This window comes from Coregonus clupeaformis, chromosome 6 (assembly GCF_020615455.1).
Source record: "Coregonus clupeaformis isolate EN_2021a chromosome 6, ASM2061545v1, whole genome shotgun sequence".
In the NCBI taxonomy this organism is placed as follows: Eukaryota; Metazoa; Chordata; class Actinopteri; order Salmoniformes; family Salmonidae; genus Coregonus; species Coregonus clupeaformis.
The window spans coordinates 37,467,007-37,488,476 of NC_059197.1; the positions used below are offsets into that span (position 1 = coordinate 37,467,007).

The 21,470-nt window shown below is 44.3% G+C and overlaps 1 protein-coding gene across 1 annotated transcript in view; it reads left to right on the plus strand.

Moving 5' to 3' along the window:
• LOC121568160 (FRAS1-related extracellular matrix protein 2-like) overlaps positions 1-21,470 on the plus strand; it is a 108,213-nt gene that overhangs the window by 78,944 nt on the left and 7,799 nt on the right. The window contains exons 9-19 of the mRNA XM_045220365.1: positions 391-540; positions 3,097-3,306; positions 3,844-4,041; positions 4,267-4,431; positions 4,686-4,868; positions 5,175-5,305; positions 5,575-5,730; positions 6,101-6,304; positions 6,572-6,803; positions 6,973-7,304; positions 21,202-21,394. Of these exons, the coding sequence (XP_045076300.1) occupies positions 391-540; positions 3,097-3,306; positions 3,844-4,041; positions 4,267-4,431; positions 4,686-4,868; positions 5,175-5,305; positions 5,575-5,730; positions 6,101-6,304; positions 6,572-6,803; positions 6,973-7,304; positions 21,202-21,394 (2,154 nt within the window). The remainder of the gene's footprint in view (positions 1-390; positions 541-3,096; positions 3,307-3,843; positions 4,042-4,266; positions 4,432-4,685; positions 4,869-5,174; positions 5,306-5,574; positions 5,731-6,100; positions 6,305-6,571; positions 6,804-6,972; positions 7,305-21,201; positions 21,395-21,470) is intronic.

Sequence of the window (21,470 nt, forward strand, 5' to 3'; positions counted from 1 at the left end):
CACACACACAAACACAACCACACTCCTCTACCACAGTCGACTACACTGCACCGGGTCCTTTCAACCAGACACGGAAACAGAGCGATGCCTTCAGGCTTCTAGTCTTTACATTTATATTCTGTACATGTTACAGAATAACATCCCCTCAAATATACCATACTGTAATTCAGGTGCTTTAAGTGGTGGAAATGACTAGTGTTGAGTTGAGTGCCAGCTAGTGGCTCAATGTGCAGTCATTTAGCTCTGTCATCAGAAGTAATTGTAGTTGAAATGTGGGTTATTACAAATTCAACTCAATAGTTACATCAGACAGTATCCAGCTGTGAAACTAACTGAAACAAGAACGTTATGTATAACATCTTCCTGTGTTTCCTCTCCTCTCCTCCACAGCTCCAGTATTCTACTTCGGAGACACAGACTACCATGTGGATGAGAGTGATGGTTATGTGGAGGTCAAGGTGTGGAGAACAGGCACTGACCTCTCTAAAACAGCCACGGTCACTGTACGCTCCAGGAAAACAGACCCTGTCTCTGCTGAAGGTAGATACAATACAACACAATACAATACAACACAATACAATACAACGCAACACAACACAATACTATACAACGCAACACAACACAATACTATACAACACAATACTATACAACGCAATACAACACAATACAATACAACACAATACTATACAACGCAATACAACACAATACAATACAACACAATACTATACAACGGAACACAATACAGCACACTGTATGTCTATGACAGCACACTGTCTGCAGAAAGTAGGTGTCCCAGTCCATGTCCCTACAGTACAACACACTGCTCTCACACATGGGACTGTACTACAATAACATGTATTTGTGTTACAGCACACTGGCTTTACCGCTGTATTTAAAGAGTCATATAGAGCTTAGGAAAAGGTTAACCAGGTGGAACAATAGGCTTTAGTCCACCTCAGGGTTAGTCTGTCTGTCTGTCACTCTAGTGTTGTGGAAGCAGAAAGAACGCCCAGAGCAATGCAGGCTGGATTTGTTGGGATGTTATATGACCATTGGTCGAGAGGGGAAGGGCTCTGCTCAGCCCCAGTTGCATCCTAAATGGTACCCTATTCCTTTTGTAGTGCACTGCTATTGACCAGGACCCATAGCGGATAGGGTGCCATTTGGTATTGAACCCCAGTCTGGTGACTGTTGAAAAGTACAGAGGAGGGTAGGCCTACAGGGTTGGGAGAGACAGGGTTGGGAGGGACATGGTTGAGAGGGACAGGGTTGGGAGGGACAGGGTTGGGAGGGACAGGATTGGGAGGAACAGGGTTGAGAGGGACAGGGTTGAGAGGGACAGGGTTGGGAGGGACAGGGTTGGGAGGGACAGGGTTGGGAGGAACAGGGTTGGGAGGGACAGGGTTGGGAGGGACAGGGTTGGGAGGAACAGGGTTGGGAGGGACAGGGTTGGGAGGGACAGGGTTGGGAGGGACAGGGTTGGGAGGAACAGGGTTGGGAGGGACAGGGTTGGGAGGGACAGGGTTGGGAGGGACAGGGTTGAGAGGGACAGGGTTGGGAGGGACAGGGTTGGGAGGAACAGGGTTGGGAGGGACAGGGTTGGGAGGGACAGGGTTGGGAGGGACAGGGTTGGGAGGGACAGGGTTGAGAGGGACAGGGTTGAGAGGGACAGGGTTGGGAGAGACAGGGTTGAGAGGGACAGGGTTGGGAGGGACAGGGTTGGGAGGGACAGGGTTGGGAGGGACAGGGTTGAGAGGGACAGGGTTGGGAGGGACAGGGTTGAGAGGGACAGGGTTGAGAGGGACAGGGTTGGGAGGGACAGGTTTGGGAGGGACAGGGTTGGGAGGGACAGGGTTGAGAGGGACAGGGTTGGGAGGGACAGGGTTGAGAGGGACAGGGTTGGGAGGGACAGGGTTGGGAGGGACAGGGTTGGGAGGGACAGGGTTGAGAGGGACAGGGTTGGGAGGGACAGGGTTGGGAGGAACAGGGTTGGAAGCAGTGTTGGTGATAAAGCTGGATTGAGTGAAGACAGAGGAATGTAGACTGAATCCCTCACACACTCTAGTGTTTAAGTCTGGATAGAGAGTATTTATATAGCTCCTGGAACTAAAACCTTCTCCCTGCCTGCAGCCTTCTTCATATCGCCTGCCCCCAAGCACTCATCTCTCTCTCTCTCTCACTCACTCCTCCTTCCCCCTCACTCCTCTCTCTCCTCCTCCCCTCCTCCCTCCCTCCTCCTCCCTTTCTATCTCCCTCCCCTCTCTCTCTCTCTCACTCCCTCTCACTCCTTAATTTTCTCTTCTCCTGCCTGCAGCAAAATATTGTTTCTATCCCATCTAATCTGTTGAGACTCAGTGGTAATGCATTCCCAAGCAGACACACATACTGTAGCTTTATAATACAGTCCCAAGTGGAGGGACACACAAAGCTGGTTCAGAAACACATAGCTGGGTCTGTGGGTCAGACGTCCATAGCTAGGGTTGGTCCTGAATGGCACCCTGTTCTCTATATAGGTCACTACTTTTGATCCGGGTCCAAAGGTGTATATATAGGGAATAGGGTGCCATTTGGGACGCACACTAGGTCAGAGGTACAGGAAGCAGTCAGGTGGGTAAAGGCCATGCCATCAACACCCTGCCTCTTCACAGCTCTGAGTGGATGAAGAACATGTTTACACCCTCCAGGTGGCCTAGGGAGATATCAAATGTCTCACACTACTGCAGCCTTAATCCTGACACAGATTCCTAGTGCTCCCGCACTGCTATGTACTGTTGAGAGGAAGCAACATTTGATCAACATGTTGTGGTATTTCCATTCATCTAACTCACCGCTACTGATGTTACTCGTGTGAATTATAGAGTCATAGGAGATCTAAGCCCATATGTATCAAGTGTCTCAGAGTAGGAGTGCTGATCTAGGATCAGTTCTGCCTTATAGATCATAATGAATAAGATAATTTAAAGACAGGGAGGACCTGATCTGAAATCAGCACTCCTACTCTGAGACACTTACAGCCCCTGGTGTTAAAATAACATCAAATACTTTAATCCCCTCATCCCTCTCCCCTCATCCCTCTCTCTTCTCTCGCTCCTCTAGCCGGTGTGGACTACATGGGTATCAGCAGGAACCTGGACTTTGCCCCGGGGGTCAGCCAGCAGACGTTCAGGGTGACCATCCTGGATGACCTGGGTCAGCCAGTGCTGGAGGGGACCGAGACATTCGAGCTGGTCCTCCGCATGCCCATGAACGGCATCCTGGGAGAACCGGGGAAGGCCACCATCCTCATCAACGACTCCGTCTCCGACCGTGAGTGAATCGTGCAGATATTTTCTGCGTTCCAAATGCCACCCTATTCCCTATATAGTGCACTACTTTTGACCAGGGCCCATCGGCTCTGGTCAAAATTAGTGCACTATATGAGGAATAGGGTGCCATTTGGGACACAGTCCTAGTCACAACGTATCTGACTGTGAGTGAACCTATCTGATTTGTTAGAATGTGTCTAATTATCAATGAAATCTAATATAGATTAAAACTAGCACTGGCATTTCATTCAGGAGTTTAGAAACCAATCATACCTTGGTCTGACAAAACAGGGCATCTCCGAAACACATTAACACCAATAAAGATGATTGACCAATGCTGCCACTTAAAGCTTACAGTATCACGTTACTGTAAGTGTCCTTATAAATGCATTCATAAAGCCTTTATAAAGGGTTTATAGTGCACTATAAGATCAGATGTAGACAGTTATGAGAATTATGTCATGGTTATGATCAACACTGTTTCTCGATGCACTTTATTTAATGTAGATGATTTCTTTATGTGATTGTCCTCTAACAGTGCCCAAGGTGCAGTTCCGTGATGCCATGTACATGGGGCATGAGAACTCAGGTCAGATCTCAGTCGTGGTGTATCGTAGTGGAGACATCAGTTACAAGTCAACGGTCCGCTGTTACACCAGACAGGGCACCGCTCAGGTCATGATGGACTTCAACGAACGACCCAACACAGACGCTTCCATCATCACCTTCCTACCAGGTAACACTGAAAGCAATTCTGTAAAAGACTGTAGAAGACTGTCACAAGGAACACCTCGTAGGCCAAAAGGGTATAGTTTCTCTGCGCATTTTGGAATCGTTTGGAATATTTGTAAAATATTTTTCAACAACTGGTTACTCCTTTTCGCTAATCTCTCTCGATCTCAATCTCTCTCTCTCTCTTCCTCCTCCCATCTCCATCTCTCTATCCCTCCCCTCTCTCCAGGGGAGGTGGAGAAGCCATGTGTTCTGTCCCTTGTTGATGACACGGAGCATGAGGATGAGGAGGAGCTGAGGCTGGTATTGGGGTCGCCCTGCAGTGAGTCTCCATTCGGAGCGTCCATCGGGAAACAGAACGAGACTCTGGTCAAGATCAAGGATGACTCAGACAGTAAGACTGACTGACTCATAGATGTAATAATTTCATCTGTAGACAATAAAATAAGTAGCACACTCTATAATAGTCCCAGATACATATTGCATTACTTTCTTTATTTTCTAAAATTCATAATCTGCTTCTTAACTTGTTTTGGGTGTGTGTCTTCAACTCATTCTACTCTGTTAGTCTGTAACCTTGTTTAGTTAATATTACATTTCACACTGCTCCATGTCTGACTCTGTGACTCCCATCCATGTTATCCCCAGAGGCCATCATCAAGTTTGGGGAGACTAAGTTCAGTGTGAGTGAGCCTAGCGGGGTAGGCCAGGTGTCCCTGGTGAAGATCCCAGTGCTGAGGGTAGGAGACACCTCCAAGGTCTCTGTGGTCCGCGTCCACACCAAGGACGGATCAGCCACCTCCGGAGAGGACTACCATCCTGTGTCTGAAGGTGAGAAATATTACAACATCTCACACATCAACATCTCACAACCTCTCACATCAATAAGGCCATGAGTTTTTCTTGACAATGTGATCTGATTAGGAAAAGATCCTGACTGGTAACTCAGTCAGTATCTGCAGTGTATAGATGTTTCCTGTCTAACCTAGTGGGTTCGATCCCCGGGACCACCCATACGTAAAAATGTATGCGCACATGACTGTAAGTCACTTTGGATAAAAGCGTCTGCTAAATGGCATATTATTTATTATTAACCTAGAGCCGTGTTGTTGTTGTTGTTGTTGTTGTTTACCCCAGACATTGAGTTCAAGGAGGGTGACACAGAGCACTTCATTGAGGTGGAGATATTGTATGATGGAGTCAGAGAGATGAGAGAAGCCTTCACTGTCCACCTGAAACCTGATGAGAACATGGTGGCTGAGACGCAGGTGAGGACTGGAACAATAATATCACATACTGTAGACTCAGCAATATGACATTGACACAAGTAGCAGGATGAACCGAGAATACCGCAGATAAGCACGATGCACTCACTCATAGTATTTGCGCATGTGCTTCACTTACCTTCAACGTGATAGCTGCGCGACAAGAACAAGAGAGAAGTTTAGTTGTTGCGTTAGTCGTGTAGTTTACGTCGTGCATCACTACCTTTAACAACACTTTTATGTTTGATCTGTTATTTTCTGTCCGTCCACAGATGAGTAAGGCCATTATCTACATAGAGGAGACCAACAGCATGGCGGACGTCACCTTCCCCTCCGTCCCACAGGTGTTCTCCCTACTGCAGTATGATGACACCTCCAGAGCCAGACACACACACCCGGTGGGAGGCTACCCCGTTGTCTGTGTCACGGTACGGAGAATGGTTTATCAGGAGCTTTTAACCTCCCAGTCCAGGTGTTTGTCCCAAATGGCACCCTATTCTCTGTTTAGTGCACTACTTTTGACCAGAGTCGCATAGGGAAGCCATTTAAGACATAGACCAAGGCATCATTGTATTCACTGTCTGCTCTTAATTTGCCTAAAAAACTAAGTAGTTTCTTTGGAATCGTAAATATGTCAATTACGATTCAATTAGGATTTCATTTGATATTGAAGCACAGATGAGTGATGTTGATGAACAATGCTAATTAACCCTTGGACTACATTACAGTATATTTAGCCTCATTCCCAAACACTGTCTCCTCTCTCCTCCCTCTCTCACCCCTCCCTCCCTCTCTCAGGCTTGTAACCCTAAGTACCCTGACTACGACAAGACTGGCTCCATCTGCATCAGCGAGCACATCAATGACACGCTGACACGCTACCGATGGCTGGTCAGTGCTCCAACCAGCCTGGACGGGGTCACTAGCTCCATGAGAGAGGTGGACTTTAATACCTTCTTCTCCTCCTCCAAGATCATCACATTGGACTCTGTCTATTTCCAGGTAGAGAACACATTATCAGTGAACTGAGTGTGAATTTGGACTGACTCAGTCAAAGAGTTGAACCTCTGAAAATACATAAAGTAAATCATTGAGTTCATGATGGGATTGAATTGACTGTATTGATGTGATTGAGTTGACTGTATTGATGTGATTGAGTTGACTGTATTGATGTGATTGAGTTGACTGTACTGATGTGAGATGCCCACCACTGCTAAGTGAATGATCCAGTTGACTGTATTGATGTGAGATGTGTGTCCCTCCCTCCAGGCTGGTTCTAGGGTGCAGTGTGCAGCCCGGGCTGTGAACTCTAACGGAGATGAGGGCCTGGAACTCAGCAGCTCCATAGTCTCCATCAGTATAGAGGATGGTATGTGCCAGCCTCGTGTGGTGGGTACAGTGGGTGCTGAGCCCTTCTCTGCCAAGCTACGCTACACCGGTGCAGAGGACCCAGACCACCCCAACCTCATCAAAATCACTGTCACCATGCCACACATAGACGGTGAGGAACACAGAGACTTCTAGCTTCTCTCTCGTTCTCTATTTCTCTTGCTCTCTATTTTTCACACTCTCTTTCTCTCTCTATGTCGCTCTGTCTTTCTTTCTCTCTTACTCTCTATTTCTCTCTCCTAACCCCTTGTCTCCCCTCTCCTCTCTCCTCTCCTTTCCAGGCATGCTCCCCGTGGTCTCCACCCGTCCTATGTCTAACTTTGAGCTGACGTTGAGTCCTGATGGGACTCGTGTGGGGAACCACCGCTGTTCTAACCTGCTGGACTACACCGAGGTCAAGACCCGCCATGGCTTCATCACCGAAGCCATCAAGAACCCTGAAGTGATTGGGGAGACCTCTCCCTACCAGTACAGCGCCCTCCTGAGGGGATCCAGTGTACTGCGCTTCTACAAGAACCTCAACCTAGAGGCCTGTCTATGGGAGTTCACTAGTTACTATGACATGTCTGAGCTACTGTCAGACTGTGGAGGGACCATCGGTACAGACGGACAGGTGAGAGAGCAGTGTGTGTGTGGGGGGACACTATCAGAACAGACAGACAGACAGGAAGGTGAGCTGCCCCACCCCACAATCCCACCAGACCCCTGACCAATTGCAAAAGAAGTATGGGAGAGGAGTTATGATGATTTCTTGGGAAGAGGTGTTATGATGATTTCTTGGGAAGAGGTGTTATGATGATTTCTTGGGAATAGATGTTATGATGATTTCTTGGGAAGAGATGTTATGATGATTTCTTGGGAAGAGATGTTATGATGATTTCTTTGGAAGAGAAATGTACTTGCTCAGTATTTGACCTCCAGTTCTTTCCTATAACAGTTCTTGTAATTTTCCTTTTCACAGACAGAATCCTTTACAGTCACCTGTCTGTTAGCTACCCCTTGAGGGGCCCCTGTCAGACATTGTTCTTTTAAACCCCATGTTAACCTCACCAGTAATAACTAACCAAACACAGTGCTTTATGGATTCCCACAACTCCTCATGAGGCCTGCTATTTATCTTGTCAAAATGGCATCTCCAACATTCAAAGCATTAAAATATTCTGCTCTTTTCTGTACTGTGCTCTTTAAACAGCTGCTGCTGCTGTGTTGAGGGAGGGACTGCTCTTACAGGTCTTAAACTCCCTCCCTACTTCCCTCTCTCTCTCTTCCTCCCTCCCTCCCTAACCCTCCCTGAGTGGAGATCTTAAACCCTGGTCACATGCTTCAGTGCTCCTGTCATGTAGATTTCCCTTGGAAACCTCCAGTCACTTCAGTGTAGTTAAATCCCAGTCAGTCTATTAGTTCACTAGCACATAATTAAGCAGGCTGCGGTCATAAAGAGATGCCTGCAGAGAGAAGAGATGCCTGCAGAGAGAAGAGATGCCTGCAGAGAGAAGAGATGCCTGCATTGAGAGAGAGATGCCTGCAGAGAGAGAGAGAGATGCCTGCAGAGAGAGAGAGATGCCTGCAGAGAGAGAGAGATGCCTGCAGAGAGAGAGAGAGATGCCTGCAGAGAGAGAGAGATGCCTGCAGAGAGAGAGAGATGCCTGCAGAGAGAAGAGATGCCTGCAGAGAGAAGAGATGCCTGCAGAGAGAGAGAGATGCCTGCAGAGAGAAGAGATGCCTGCAGAGAGAAGAGATGCCTGCAGAGAGGAAAATATGCCAGCAGAGAGAGAGAGATGCCTTCAGAGAGAGAGATGCCTGCAGAGAGAATAGATGCCTGCAGAGAGAGAGAGATGCCTGCAGAGAGAGAGATGCCTGCAGAGTGAAGAGATGCCTGCAGAGAGAAGAGATGCCTGCAGAGAGAGATGCCTGCAGAGAGAGAGATGCCTGCAGAGAGAGAGAGATGCCTGCAGAGAGAGAGAGATGCCTGCAGAGAGAGAGAGATGCCTGCAGAGAGAGAGATGCCTGCAGATAGAAGAGATACCTGCAGAGAGAGAGAGATGCCTGCAGAGAGAGAGAGATGCCTGCAGAGAGAAGAGATGCCTGCAGAGAGAGAGAGATGCCTGCAGAGAGAGAGAGATGCCTGCAGAGAGAGAGAGATGCCTGCAGAGAGAGAGATGCCTGCAGAGAGAAGAGATGCCTGCAGAGAGGAAGAGATGCCTGCAGAGAGAGAGAGATGCCTGCAGAGAGAAGAGATGCCTGCAGAGAGAAGAGATGCCTGCAGAGAGGAAAATATGCCAGCAGAGAGAGAGAGAGATGCCTTCAGAGAGAAGAGATGCCTCCAGAGAGAAAAGATGCCTGCAGAGAGAGAGAGAGCAAATGGTTAAGGCCTCCTCACGCTATTGATCCCCCCTGCTGTAGCTCATCAACTAGTACCCTTGCTGTGTGTGTGTGTGTGTGTGTGTGTGTGTGTGTGTGTGTGTGTGTGTGTGTGTGTGTGTGTGTGTGTGTGTGTGTGCGTGCGTGCGTGCGTGCGTGCGTGCGTGCGTGCGTGCGTGCGTGCGTGCGTGCGTGCGTGCGTGCGTGCGTGTGCGTAAAGGAAAGGAAAGGAAAGGAAAGTGCATGTAGAATTTATGAGAGGCTAACTACTTACCCAATTTAAGGTTATGTATATTGTTTGGTTGAAAAAACACCAACTCAATGAAATATCATTAAATTCTATGTAAAGTGAAATTCCATTTTGCAAGATAAATGAGACTGTAAATGGAAGAAGATATTGCATGTGAACATGGATGAGTTATGATACATAGGAAGTATAAGATAATTATATTTTATGGAGGCAGGGATCATCATTCTCTTCTAAAGTAAACTACCTCCACACTTTATGACTTTCCTTCTGGCAGCTTGTAATCCAGCGTTAGCCTTTTTGTTTACATTGAAACTTTTTAAAGTTAATATTCTGACAAGACAGAGCTTTGTGGGAGAGGTTGGAGTTGATCAACACTTGATAATCCTGAATGTCAGGGTCTGCCTTAGTACCATGTACCAACACTGGTTTACCTTGGTCAATGTCCCTCCTATTGTCATGTGAATTTCTATCTCTAATTCAACCTAAGCTTGAATCATTACCAGAGGTTGTAAGGCTCTGGTTTTAATCATCAATGATTCAAGGTCCACAACCAACAAGTACTATCTGTATATTTATTCATGGAGAGAGCTCTCCCGCCAAAAACACAAACATACTGTTTTTATACCCCTTGACAAACAAAGGCACTATGCTCCTCCCACCTTTAGGTGAATTTCTTAAACAGTTCCCGCCTTCCCCCTTGAATGGTTAGTACCGCCCCCTCTGTTAGTGGGTTGACACTACATGATAATTCTAACATTTATACTGTGTTTGGGGTGAAATTCTTTAGTCATTATTCTTAAAATCCAAATTAATCTAACAATCCACCCCTTTGACTAAATATTCCCACATTCAGGATAAATGTATTTTACAAGCATGATTAATCTCAGAGATCACATCAGAACTAATAAACATTTCATCCAATTGTGGTCTTTCAGGGTCCAAATCCTCGTCATCCACCAAGCCTGGAGGATAGTTTTTCACATTCCCCTGGTCAGAGTCCAGAGTCAGTCCATCTCTCATCATTGTTTAGATACTGCATTTCACCAACGCCTGACTCACCAATCCTCGGACACAGGGAACAAGACAACAACCACATAATACAAGAATACCCATACAAACACTGATCGCTCCTAAGATGGTGGCTGCTAGGGTTTTCCATTTACCAAATATTTCATCAAACCATCTATCCACAATGTACTAACTTCTGAGTTCAGTTCATCCTTCACTTAGTGCAGTTAATTCTGTAAGAGCTCTGGTGACTGTCCCATCCAGTGTGGTGTTGTTAGGGATAAATATGCAATAATGGCTCATCTTTCTATAGACACCGGCCCTTTCTGCCTGATCTAGAACCAACCTCTACTACGTTATGAGCGGGATGGCGGATAATCGCTCAGAGATCCCCTTTACTGCATCTCTAGTCTGGTCAATAAATCGTTGTTGGTTGTAATAGATATAATTTATCCAATCCATATTTTTGTTTATTGTCACCCACCAGAAAAATGTTGTAGTAAAACTCTCCCATATTTGATTCATAGCTTTGTATTCGTCTGGAACACCCCTGGAGATGCCTATACCATCTATCCAAATTGGGCTATTTCCTTCCTGACTTATTTATTTTTCTCCTAATTATTCTTCCTGTCACTGGTCTTTGATGACCAATTCTTACAGGTTGGACCAACAATACTGGTGCACAAGTACCCACCCATCCCTCTGGTAATGTCTGCCGAATGCTCCCTTTTTTAGTGCATGCCCACCACACATCAGTCAGAGGGATGGTTAGGTTCCTAATTTTTTTTCCTCCCATCCTTATCTAAATCAGTCACATTAATTATCTCCTTACAGCCATCAAAATCACCCAAGTTACGGGTGCCATTTCTATGTCTGTAACACTGTTATTCGCCAGGAGTTAAAGTGAATCTAGGTGGGCTGACCCAGTATGTCAATTTTGCCAGCCCAATCCCTGTGCAATTTGGCTCTTTTTGATTGGACCCCAGGTCTAATACACAGGGAAACATTGCCGTTGGCATTGGGGCGGTCAACATTGTCGGTCGCCCAATGGAGCATGCATAACAATTGGTCTCCCCCAAGGCCCTAGCGGTGTACTTCATCCACTTTAACCAGAGATTCTCATCAGGGACCCCCTCCACTTCCCCATTGTTCCATTCTTGGAGGAGAAAATCTTTCATAGTGGACGGGTTAGTTGAATTGACTCCGTCATCCCTTGACTGATCTACTCGGTCTATTGCTGTTAGTGGATTAATGACAGTACCTGTGCTTTCCATATCTTTTGACTCCATCAAATGTAATCTTAGACAAGTATCCCATCCGTATTTGTCCGCGCAAGCCCAGTAAGTTCTTTTCATGTCCTCTTTAGTGACTTTTACTATCGTTACTACCATTTCCGTGGGGATGTCGTTATACCTTCTTATCCTCCATCTGGACGTCCAGCCCCCCCCCCCGTCTCATATCTCCGTCCCCCAGTATGTCTAAATACCTGAGCCCAGGAACAATCTGCCGAGGGAGCTGAACATAAATACAACGGGATTTTATAATCCCATGTTGCTTGCTTATCTGCTCTGATAAGATCCCTAATCCTAATTTTGAATCTTACTCCCCACCCTTCTCTGACTCCTATTTTGTAGATCACTCGCCCTTGATGGTCAGTATGTCGGGTCGCTTTCCCTTTATTTCTTAATAATGGTAAGGCCATAGCGTAATTGGTGCGAGGTGGTGGTGGATTTTGACCTACCACGACTATTGCCGAGACTATGATGCAGCTCAGGGTCACCCATATTCCCAAAAACCGCCAACCCTCTCCTGTCTTGAGTCCTTCTGCTCGGTACCACCCCATACTCACACCCTAGGAACACACTACAGTGATGATAGGTCTGGGTAGGAGATCTTCGTTGACAGAGGTGACCCCCGGACCCTGTGGCCAGTTCCGCTCGTCAACTCTGCGTGTGCTAAGCGGTGCTTGTATGTGGTCTTACCTTCTTGCAGTGGGTAACATGGACCCAGGTTCCTCTCTCTGCTATTCTAATGGCCAAGGTGGTGACCAACATAACCTGATAGGGCCCTTCCCAACAGGTCTGCTTCCAGTTTTCCTTCTAGTGACTGGATGCTCACCAGTCACCTGGTTAGATAGTGGGTCACCTTCTCCTTTAGTTCACCTGTGGGGCACAAAACCTCTGACATACGGGTGTGGTTAATAAACTATCTTCACACATGTTCAGATTAATGTAACAATTTCTGACTGCATTCTCTTTTTAGACTATCTAAAAAATGTTGTTTTTTTAAGTATTTTGTCCTCTCCTTCGTATATTATCTAATACAATTAGCCTCTTCCCCCCTCTTGACACATAGTTCTGCTTATGTGTCAATTTTTTCCACCTTCCTAAACATTCCCTTAGGTTATTTATCAACCAATTGCCATGCCTTTCATTTTTGAGATTGTTTTTTGCTTCTTTATTGCTCCTCCCACTTCCTTTGTCTTTATGGTGGCTAAATTCGACTTTCATTCAGTTCAGAATCAATTAGTAATCCAATCAAACAATCTCTTATCTTGTAAAAACACTTATGTTTAGTTCAACCTCTGTTCTACCCCGGCTCTCCCGGGCTTGACCTGAAGACTGATTGTTGGACATGACAAGTCTATTTTTTAGGTCACCTAAGTATTCTGCCTAGCAACAAAGAATAAAAACCTCTATGTTCGTGATTAACCCAGTTTTCTCTAATAGCCCACCAAAAAAAAACCATCATCTTTAAACCACGACCAATTTCATATCCCTCTTTACTCTCTACCATTTGGGTAACATCCCTGATATATTTATGAAAAGCTAAGACTGTTTGGGAAGAGAGCAACAACATAAACTGTTCTTCCTCCTCAGAGTTCCAAATGATTTTATCATGGGCTACCATTGCCTTCCCATAGATAAGATCACTTAATTTACCCGTATGCAGTACATAATGGAGTACCCAAGCTTTACAGCAGACTATACTTACCAAAAAGCTCATCATTCTTCATCTAATTTTTTATTTTTTTTCTACTGGCCTCCCCCAGTGGGAATCGAACCCATAACCCTGGCGTTCCAAACACCATGCTCTATCAACTGAGCTACATCCCTGCCGGCCATTTTCCCCCCTACCCTTGACGATGCTGGGCCAATTGTGCGCCGCCCATGAGTCTCCCGGTCGCTGCCGGCTGCGACAGAGCCAGGATCCGAAACAGGATCTCTAGTGGCACAGTTAGCCCTGCGATGCAGTGCCTTAGACCACTGCGCCACTCAGGATAATAATAACTGCAATAACTATCAATAATAATTATAATAACTATTACGAATTATATTGTCCTTTTTCTGATGTTATAATTGTAGTCTATTCCATCACTTTAGTTTAAAATATAAAGTTATTTATAACAAATCCAGAACCCACCACAGGCTGGCGCTATTCCCCCAGCACAACAGCCAATGCCACTTGCTTCCCTGTAACGAAAATAAATTATCGTTTTAAAATTTTCCAACTATTTGTATTTTCCCGCTAACCCATTTCAGTTCGCTATTCAATATCTTTAACAGTTCTCTCTGATTCGGCCCCAATCAATAAAACAAATGCTTGATATCGTTTATCAGCATACACTTAATGACATTCCTACCATCTGAACTTATTTACTGTCTCTCACCCCCCCCCCTCTCCTGCTCCTTCCTACATTATGGGGGAGGCGCGGGAAACTTCCCTACAATCTTCCTTCTTAGGAAATAATGTCATTCGTACTTATAACATATTTTCATAGACCTATCTAATGCAACTTTTAATACACGTAAAAAAACTCTCTCTCTCCACCCATTCCTTATTGAATAAGTGCGTCTTCCTAGTTACCCCATAACCACGCCTCAAATCTTTTATTCAGCATTTAACCAACCAAATACTAAGTAGTATCTGATTATCATTTATAGCCGCCGTTGAATTCCCTCATACACACATATTTCACCTTATGCCATTCAAATGCCCAACACAACAGAATAGTTCCGTGCAATTCTCTATTGGTTCTTACAAGTCGCTCCGGACCAGAGCGTCTGCCAACTGACCAAAAATGCAAATATTCTCTACTTTCTCACTCATTACGTACGTCTACGTTTGAGTGCGAAAGTTCATAAACATGCATTTACATTTTAGTGATTTTGCAGACGCTCCTATCCAGAGCGACTTACATGAGCAACCAGGGTTAAGTGCCTTGCTTAAGGGCACATCGACAGATTTTTTTCCCCTAGTCAGTTCGGGGATTAGAACCAGTGACCTTTCGGTTACTGGCACAATGCTCTTACCCACTAAGCTACCTGCCGCCCATCGTTGGACTTTATAGGTACCTCTCAAATAATCGCTTTGTGGTGTTTTTAGCCAATTCTTAATTGACACGAATAATTTTTTCAACCATTTTACCCGTTGAACCAAAAAATTGACTGTCCTATTCCTTTTCCCCTGCAGTCACGATGGTTAAATATTCCTTTGTCCCCGTTAAAGCATTTTCGTGCTTAAAAAAACACACTCGCTGTCTCTAGCCCCTCCTTTCGCTGTTTTTTCAAATTAGTTCCAGTCTACATGCATCTGTTTGATCATAAATTCTAATTTTTCTACTTCGAGATGCCCAATAAATTCATACCTCTTCTCCCAAATGGATCCATAAAACATATTTCTTTCATCTCTTTCTAACATATATCTTTCATCTCCCGTTAATTCTCGGACTTGTTTAGAATATGTCTTTCCCATGGTGGAACAATAAGAAATCCCCCCCCCCCTTTTAGTTTTTTAAATAATTCACTCCCAAATTATTTTCGTAGGAGCTAATATCTTAGTGCGCCTCTTGCTTTTGTAATTAACCATTTTAAATGATTTAACCCCTAACCCAGAGTTTCTATTTAAAACTCCGGTTTCATGAAAAGAGTAAGTTACCCAATTTTTCTCACGCGACTTATTTTTTTCTCCACCCCTGAAATAATGATCACGTCTCCCGATGGATTAAGTCTCACACATATACGACCTTATCATTTGCCAAACTTGTTTGCAAAGTTCTAGCAAATGCCCAGTTGCACATGCTACTCCCGACACATCCATCTCATACGATGATAATTATTTCCCTGTTTATACTGAACATTGCAATTCGTACAATGACAATATTAACTAGTTTACATTTGTGATTGCATTCACTCCATGTCATTTCGGACTAGTTTATTTTTGTAATAGCTATTTACCTAGGATCAATTGCGGATCCTCCCTGTTTCGTAATAATTATTACCTTCTTTGAGATTTTGGTAACCTGTCTGCCCTTCACAAGAATTCCTATTCTTATACAAGTTCAAATCATTTCACCAAAATCCATGAATAAAACTACTGACCTTTTCCTTGTAGTTTGGATTCAAATAATTTTTCAAACTCGTTAAAGTCTTTATCGTTCATAAAGAGTAATCACCGGCCTGTTTATAACCTTAACGTCGAAGGCCAGGACTATTCTCCACGGATGCAATCACCCGGCCGTGCACGGATTCGGTGTTCTGAGAACGATAAAGACGTATTTAAGATCCGCTCAGAAGGACCAATCTGTCATGTGAATTTCTATCTCTAATTCAACCTAAGCTTGAATCATTACCAGAGGTTGTAAGGCTCTGGTTTTAATCATCAATGATTCAAGGTCCACAACCAACAAGTACTATCTGTATATTTATTCATGGAGAGAGCTCTCCCGCCAAAAACACAAACATACTGTTTTTATACCCCTTGACAAACAAAGGCACTATGCTCCTCCCACCTTTAGGTGAATTTCTTAAACAGTTCCCGCCTTCCCCCTTGAATGGTTAGTACCGCCCCCTCTGTTAGTGGGTTGACACTACATGATAATTCTAACATTTATACTGTGTTTGGGGTGAAATTCTTTAGTCATTATTCTTAAAATCCAAATTAATCTAACACCTATGTGCAGATTTTATGTACTGTTCTAGTCACTGGCAGCCATTTGATAACAGACTGATTTGTTTTAAGTATCACTGTATATGTGTCCCAAATGGCACACTATTCCCTTTTCACTATTCTCTTTTTATTATAATGCATTACTTTTGACCGGGGCCCATAGGAAATAGGTTGCCATTTGATTCATAGCCAGAGACTGAGCTGCTTTAAGTGTCACTGTGTTGTTTTAAGTAAGATCCATAACTAAGAGAGAGAGTGAGACCCCGCCAGGTATTATAGACGTGTCTCTATACACCCAGAAACCCTATACCCCTACTGCAGGGTCTGCCTGTGCACCTGTGTCACATCCATATGAGCTGTCCTACAGGTGAGTTGTACTGTAAGCTTCAATCAGTGTGGCCAGGCAGAACAAACATAAAGACTCAACAACAGCTCTAGTCTAGAGGAACATTATTTGTGTCCCTGTGTTCTCTCTGACCTGATTGGCCCTTAAGGGTCCGACCGACTGGGAGGCTGGGGGGGCTGAGTAGAGAGGTTGAGGGGTACAGAGAGACTGAGTCAGACCGAGCTTGGGGCCCCAGGCTGGCCTCTCACTGTGCTGGGACTGACGCTGTCTCTCTGTGTCTGTGTGTCATGGTGAGAGGCTTTGTCCCCAGCTTATCAGACCACAGAAATCCATTAGGTCTCAGCAGGCAGTGTCAGGGTCATACAGCAAATCATCTGCCTCAGCTCTCTCTGGGTTCTACCAGTTCTCTTAACTCTAACTCACTCTCCTCTTTCCTTCTCTCTCTCCTCTCGCTCTCTCTCTCTCTCTCTCTCTCTCTCGCTTTTCTCCTTTTCGTTCTTTCTCGTTTTCTCCCTCCCTCCCTCCCTCACTCTCTCTCTCTCTCTCTCTCTCTCTCTCTCTCTCTCTCTCTCTCTCTCTCTCTCTCTCTCTCTCTCTCTCTCTCTCTCTCTCTCTCTCTCTCTCTCTCTCTCTCTATATATATATATATATATATACAGTGGGGGAAAAAAGTATTTAGTCAGCCACCAATTGTGCAAGTTCTCCCACTTAAAAAGATGAGAGAGGCCTGTAATTTTCATCATAGGTACACGTTAACTATGACAGACAAAATGAGAAAAAAAAATCCAGAAAATCACATTGTAGGATTTTTAATGAATTTATTTGCAAATTATGGTGGAAAATAAGTATTTGGTCAATAACAAAAGTTTCTCAATATTTTGTTATATACCCTTTGTTGGCAATGACACAGGTCAAACGTTTTCTGTAAGTCTTCACAAGGTTTTCACACACTGTTGCTGGTATTTTGGCCCATTCCTCCATGCAGATCTCCTCTAGAGCAGTGATGTTTTGGGGCTGTCGCTGGGCAACACAGACTTTCAACTCCCTCCAAAGATGTTCTATGGGGTTGAGATCTGGAGACTGGCTAGGCCACTCCAGGACCTTGAAATGCTTCTTACGAAGCCACTCCTTCGTTGCCCGGGCGGTGTGTTTGGGATCATTGTCATGCTGAAAGACCCAGCCACGTTTCATCTTCAATGCCCTTGCTGATGGAAGGAGGTTTTCACTCAAAATCTCACGATACATGGCCCCATTCATTCTTTCCTTTACACGGATCAGTCGTCCTGGTCCCTTTGCAGAAAAAACAGCCCCAAAGCATGATGTTTCCACCCCCATGCTTCACAGTAGGTATGGTGTTCTTTGGATGCAACTCAGCATTCTTTGTCCTCCAAACTCGACGAGTTGAGTTTTTACCAAAAAGTTATATTTTGGTTTCATCTGACCATATGACATTCTCCCAATCCTCTTCTGGATCATCCAAATGCACTCTAGCAAACTTCAGATGGGCCTGGACATGTACTGGCTTAAGCAGGGGGACACGTCTGGCACTGCAGGATTTGAGTCCCTGGCGGCGTAGTGTGTTACTGATGGTAGGCTTTGTTACTTTGGTCCCAGCTCTCTGCAGGTCATTCACTAGGCCCCCCTGTGTGGTTCTGGAATTTTTGCTCACCGTTCTTGTGATCATTTGGACCCCACAGGGTGAGATCTTGCGTGGAGCCCCAGATCGAGGGAGATTATCAGTGGTCTTGTATGTCTTCCATTTCCTAATAATTGCTCCCACAGTTGATTTCTTCAAACCAAGCTGCTTACCAATTGCAGATTCAGTCTTCCCAGCCTGGTGCAGGTCTACAATTTTGTTTCTGGTGTCCTTTGACAGCTCTTTGGTCTTGGCCATAGTGGAGTTTGGAGTGTGACTGTTGTGTCGAGAAAACGTTGCTAATTATGCTGTGAAACCAAGGAGTCCGCTTATACTGTACTTTGATTATAAGTTGTATTTATATCACAAGATTTCAGCATAAGTTTACAGACGTCTGCAGTATCTGGAGAACAGTGTCCCAAAATAATATGTCTGTTCTGATCTCCTTTGTCTCAAACCAAGTATTTATAATCTTTACCAGGATATGGGTGGTTTCCCATACTGACCAATCACCTGTCTCCACACAACAGACTTCCTCTGTTCTATGGGGTGTCCCTCTAAAACTGCTCCCCCTAAAACTGAATAAACATCCTCTCAGGTTCCACTTTGAAAACATTAGCAAAGTCATAATTCCTCAGATACTACATGACTGTTTGAGGTTGTGGACAGGTGTCTTTTATACTGATAACAAGTTCAAACAGGTGCCATTAATACAGGTAACGAGTGGAGGACAGAGGAGCCTCTTAAAGAAGAAGTTACAGGTCTGTGAGAGCCAGAAATCTTGCTTGTTTGTAGGTGACCAAATACTTATTTTCCACCATAATTTGCAAATAAATTCATAAAAAATCCTACAATGTGATTTTCTGGATTTTTTTTCTCAATTTGTCTGTCATAGTTGACGTGTACCTATGATGAAAATTACAGGCCTCTCTCATCTTTTTAAGTGGGAGAACTTGCACAATTGGTGGCTGACTAAATACTTTTTTTCCCCACTGTATATATATATCTCCCTTTCTCTCTTTCACTCTCTTTTTTTCTCTTTCTCTCTGGTTCTTTGTCTCACTGTAGTCTAACTGTTGTTTAAGGGTTCCAAGTACATTAGAACAAATCAACAGCCTGGATTGTTTGTTATGTCTTGATTGCATGATTAACTTCAGAATGGGATGGTTTTATATTCATTGTTGACAAAGCAATAATTGAATAACACAACCAAACATTCATCAGTTATAAATGTAATGGTTTGCTATTGTTGCCATATACAGTGAGGGAAAAAAGTATTTGATCCCCTGCTGATTTTGTATGTTTGCCCACTGACAAAGAAATTATCAGTCTATAATTTTAATGGTAGGTTTATTTGAACAGTGAGAGACAGAATAACAACAACAAAAATCCAGAAAAACGCATGTCAAAAATGTTATAAATTGATTTGCATTTTAATGAGGGAAATAAATAAGTATTTGACCCCCTCTCAATCAGAAAGATTTCTGGCTCCCAGGTGTCTTTTATACAGGTAACAAGCTGAGATTAGGAGCACACTCTTAAAGGGAGTGCTCCTAATCTCAGTTTGTTACCTGTATAAAAGACACCTGTCCACAGAAGCAATCAATCAATCAGATTCCAAACGCTCCACCATGGCCAAGACCAAAGAGCTCTCCAAGGATGTCAGGGACAGGATTGTAGACCTACACAAGGCTGGAATGGGCTACAAGACCATCGCCAAGCAGCTTGGTGAGAAGGTGACAACAGAAGGTGACATACAGCACAGCACAGTGTAGCTACACTGAGTGTACAAAACATTAGGAACACCTTCCTAATATTGAGTTGCACCCCCTTTTGCCCTCAGAACAGACTCAATTCGTCAGGACATGGAATACAAGGTGTCGAAAGGGATACTGGCCCATGTTGACTCCAATGCTTCCCACAGTTGTGTAAAGTTGGCTTGATGTGCTTTGGGTGGTGAACCATTTTTGATTCACACGGGAAACTGTTGAGCGTGAAAAACCCAGCAGCATTGCAGTTCTTGACACAAACCGGTGAACCTGGCACCTACTACCATACCCTGTTCAAAGGCACTTCAATCTTTTGTCTTGCCCATTCACATACACAATCCATGTCTCAATTGTCTCGAGGCTTAAAAATCCTTCTTTAACCTGTCTCTTCCCCTTCATCTACACCGATTTAAGTGGATTTAACAAGTGACATAAATAATGGATCAAAGCTTTCACCTGGATTCACCTGGTCAGTCATGGAAAGAGCAGGTGTCCTTAATGTTTTGTACACTCAGTGTATATGAAGTGGTATTATGCAGTCTACTGGTAGTTACACTCACTGATCACACTATATGCACTTAAGCACTACATAAGCCACCGTAATACCCTCTATATGTCACCTGCTATCTTTATTGCATTCTTAATCACATGAATCTATAGAATATAGATAAAGACCAAGCCATAACCATATATCAAGTTATGAGTGGGTCTGAATACTGTTCCCATGAGGTATTGGCAAGCTCCATACAGATAGGCAGCTTGTGAATGTTTAGTATAGGTCTATATATAAGTAGTACTTGGGACCTTTTGTAAGCTCCCTGCTTGTTGGATGTTTAAGTGTGTGGATGTTTAAATGCGCTTTGCAGAGTTTGATGTAATGTATGTATTTCTATCACTATCTATTTCTCTCTGTATTTCTCTTTTTATTTCGCTATCTTTCTCTCTTTCTCCCCCTCCCCCTATTTCTCTCTCTCTCTTTATTTTTCTCTCTATTTCTCTCACTATTTTCTATTCCTCTCTCCATTTTTCTCTCTATTTCTCTCTCTTTAGTTCTCCCTCTTTCTCCTGTCTTTCTGTAGGTGTTGAACCTACTATTGCTAGTATTCTGTATTACTGTAAAGTTACTATAAAGGGTATTGATGTTAAAATGCATGTTAAATACAGATTGATTTGATATATGTCTCTCTCTAGGTGTTAAACCTGGTCCAGTCTTATGTGACCCTCCGGGTGCCCCTACATGTCTCCTATGTGTTCCACTCCCCGGTGGGGGCAGGGGGCTGGCAGCATTTTGACCTACAGTCAGAGCTACGACTCACCTTCGTATACGACACTGCCATCTTGTGGCGGGATGGCATCGGCAGCCCTCCTGAGGCTGAACTACAAGGCAAGTCTCACATCAAATTAAATATATTGAAAAGTAATTTCACTCTTTACAGAATGAGGCAAAAACAAACAAACAA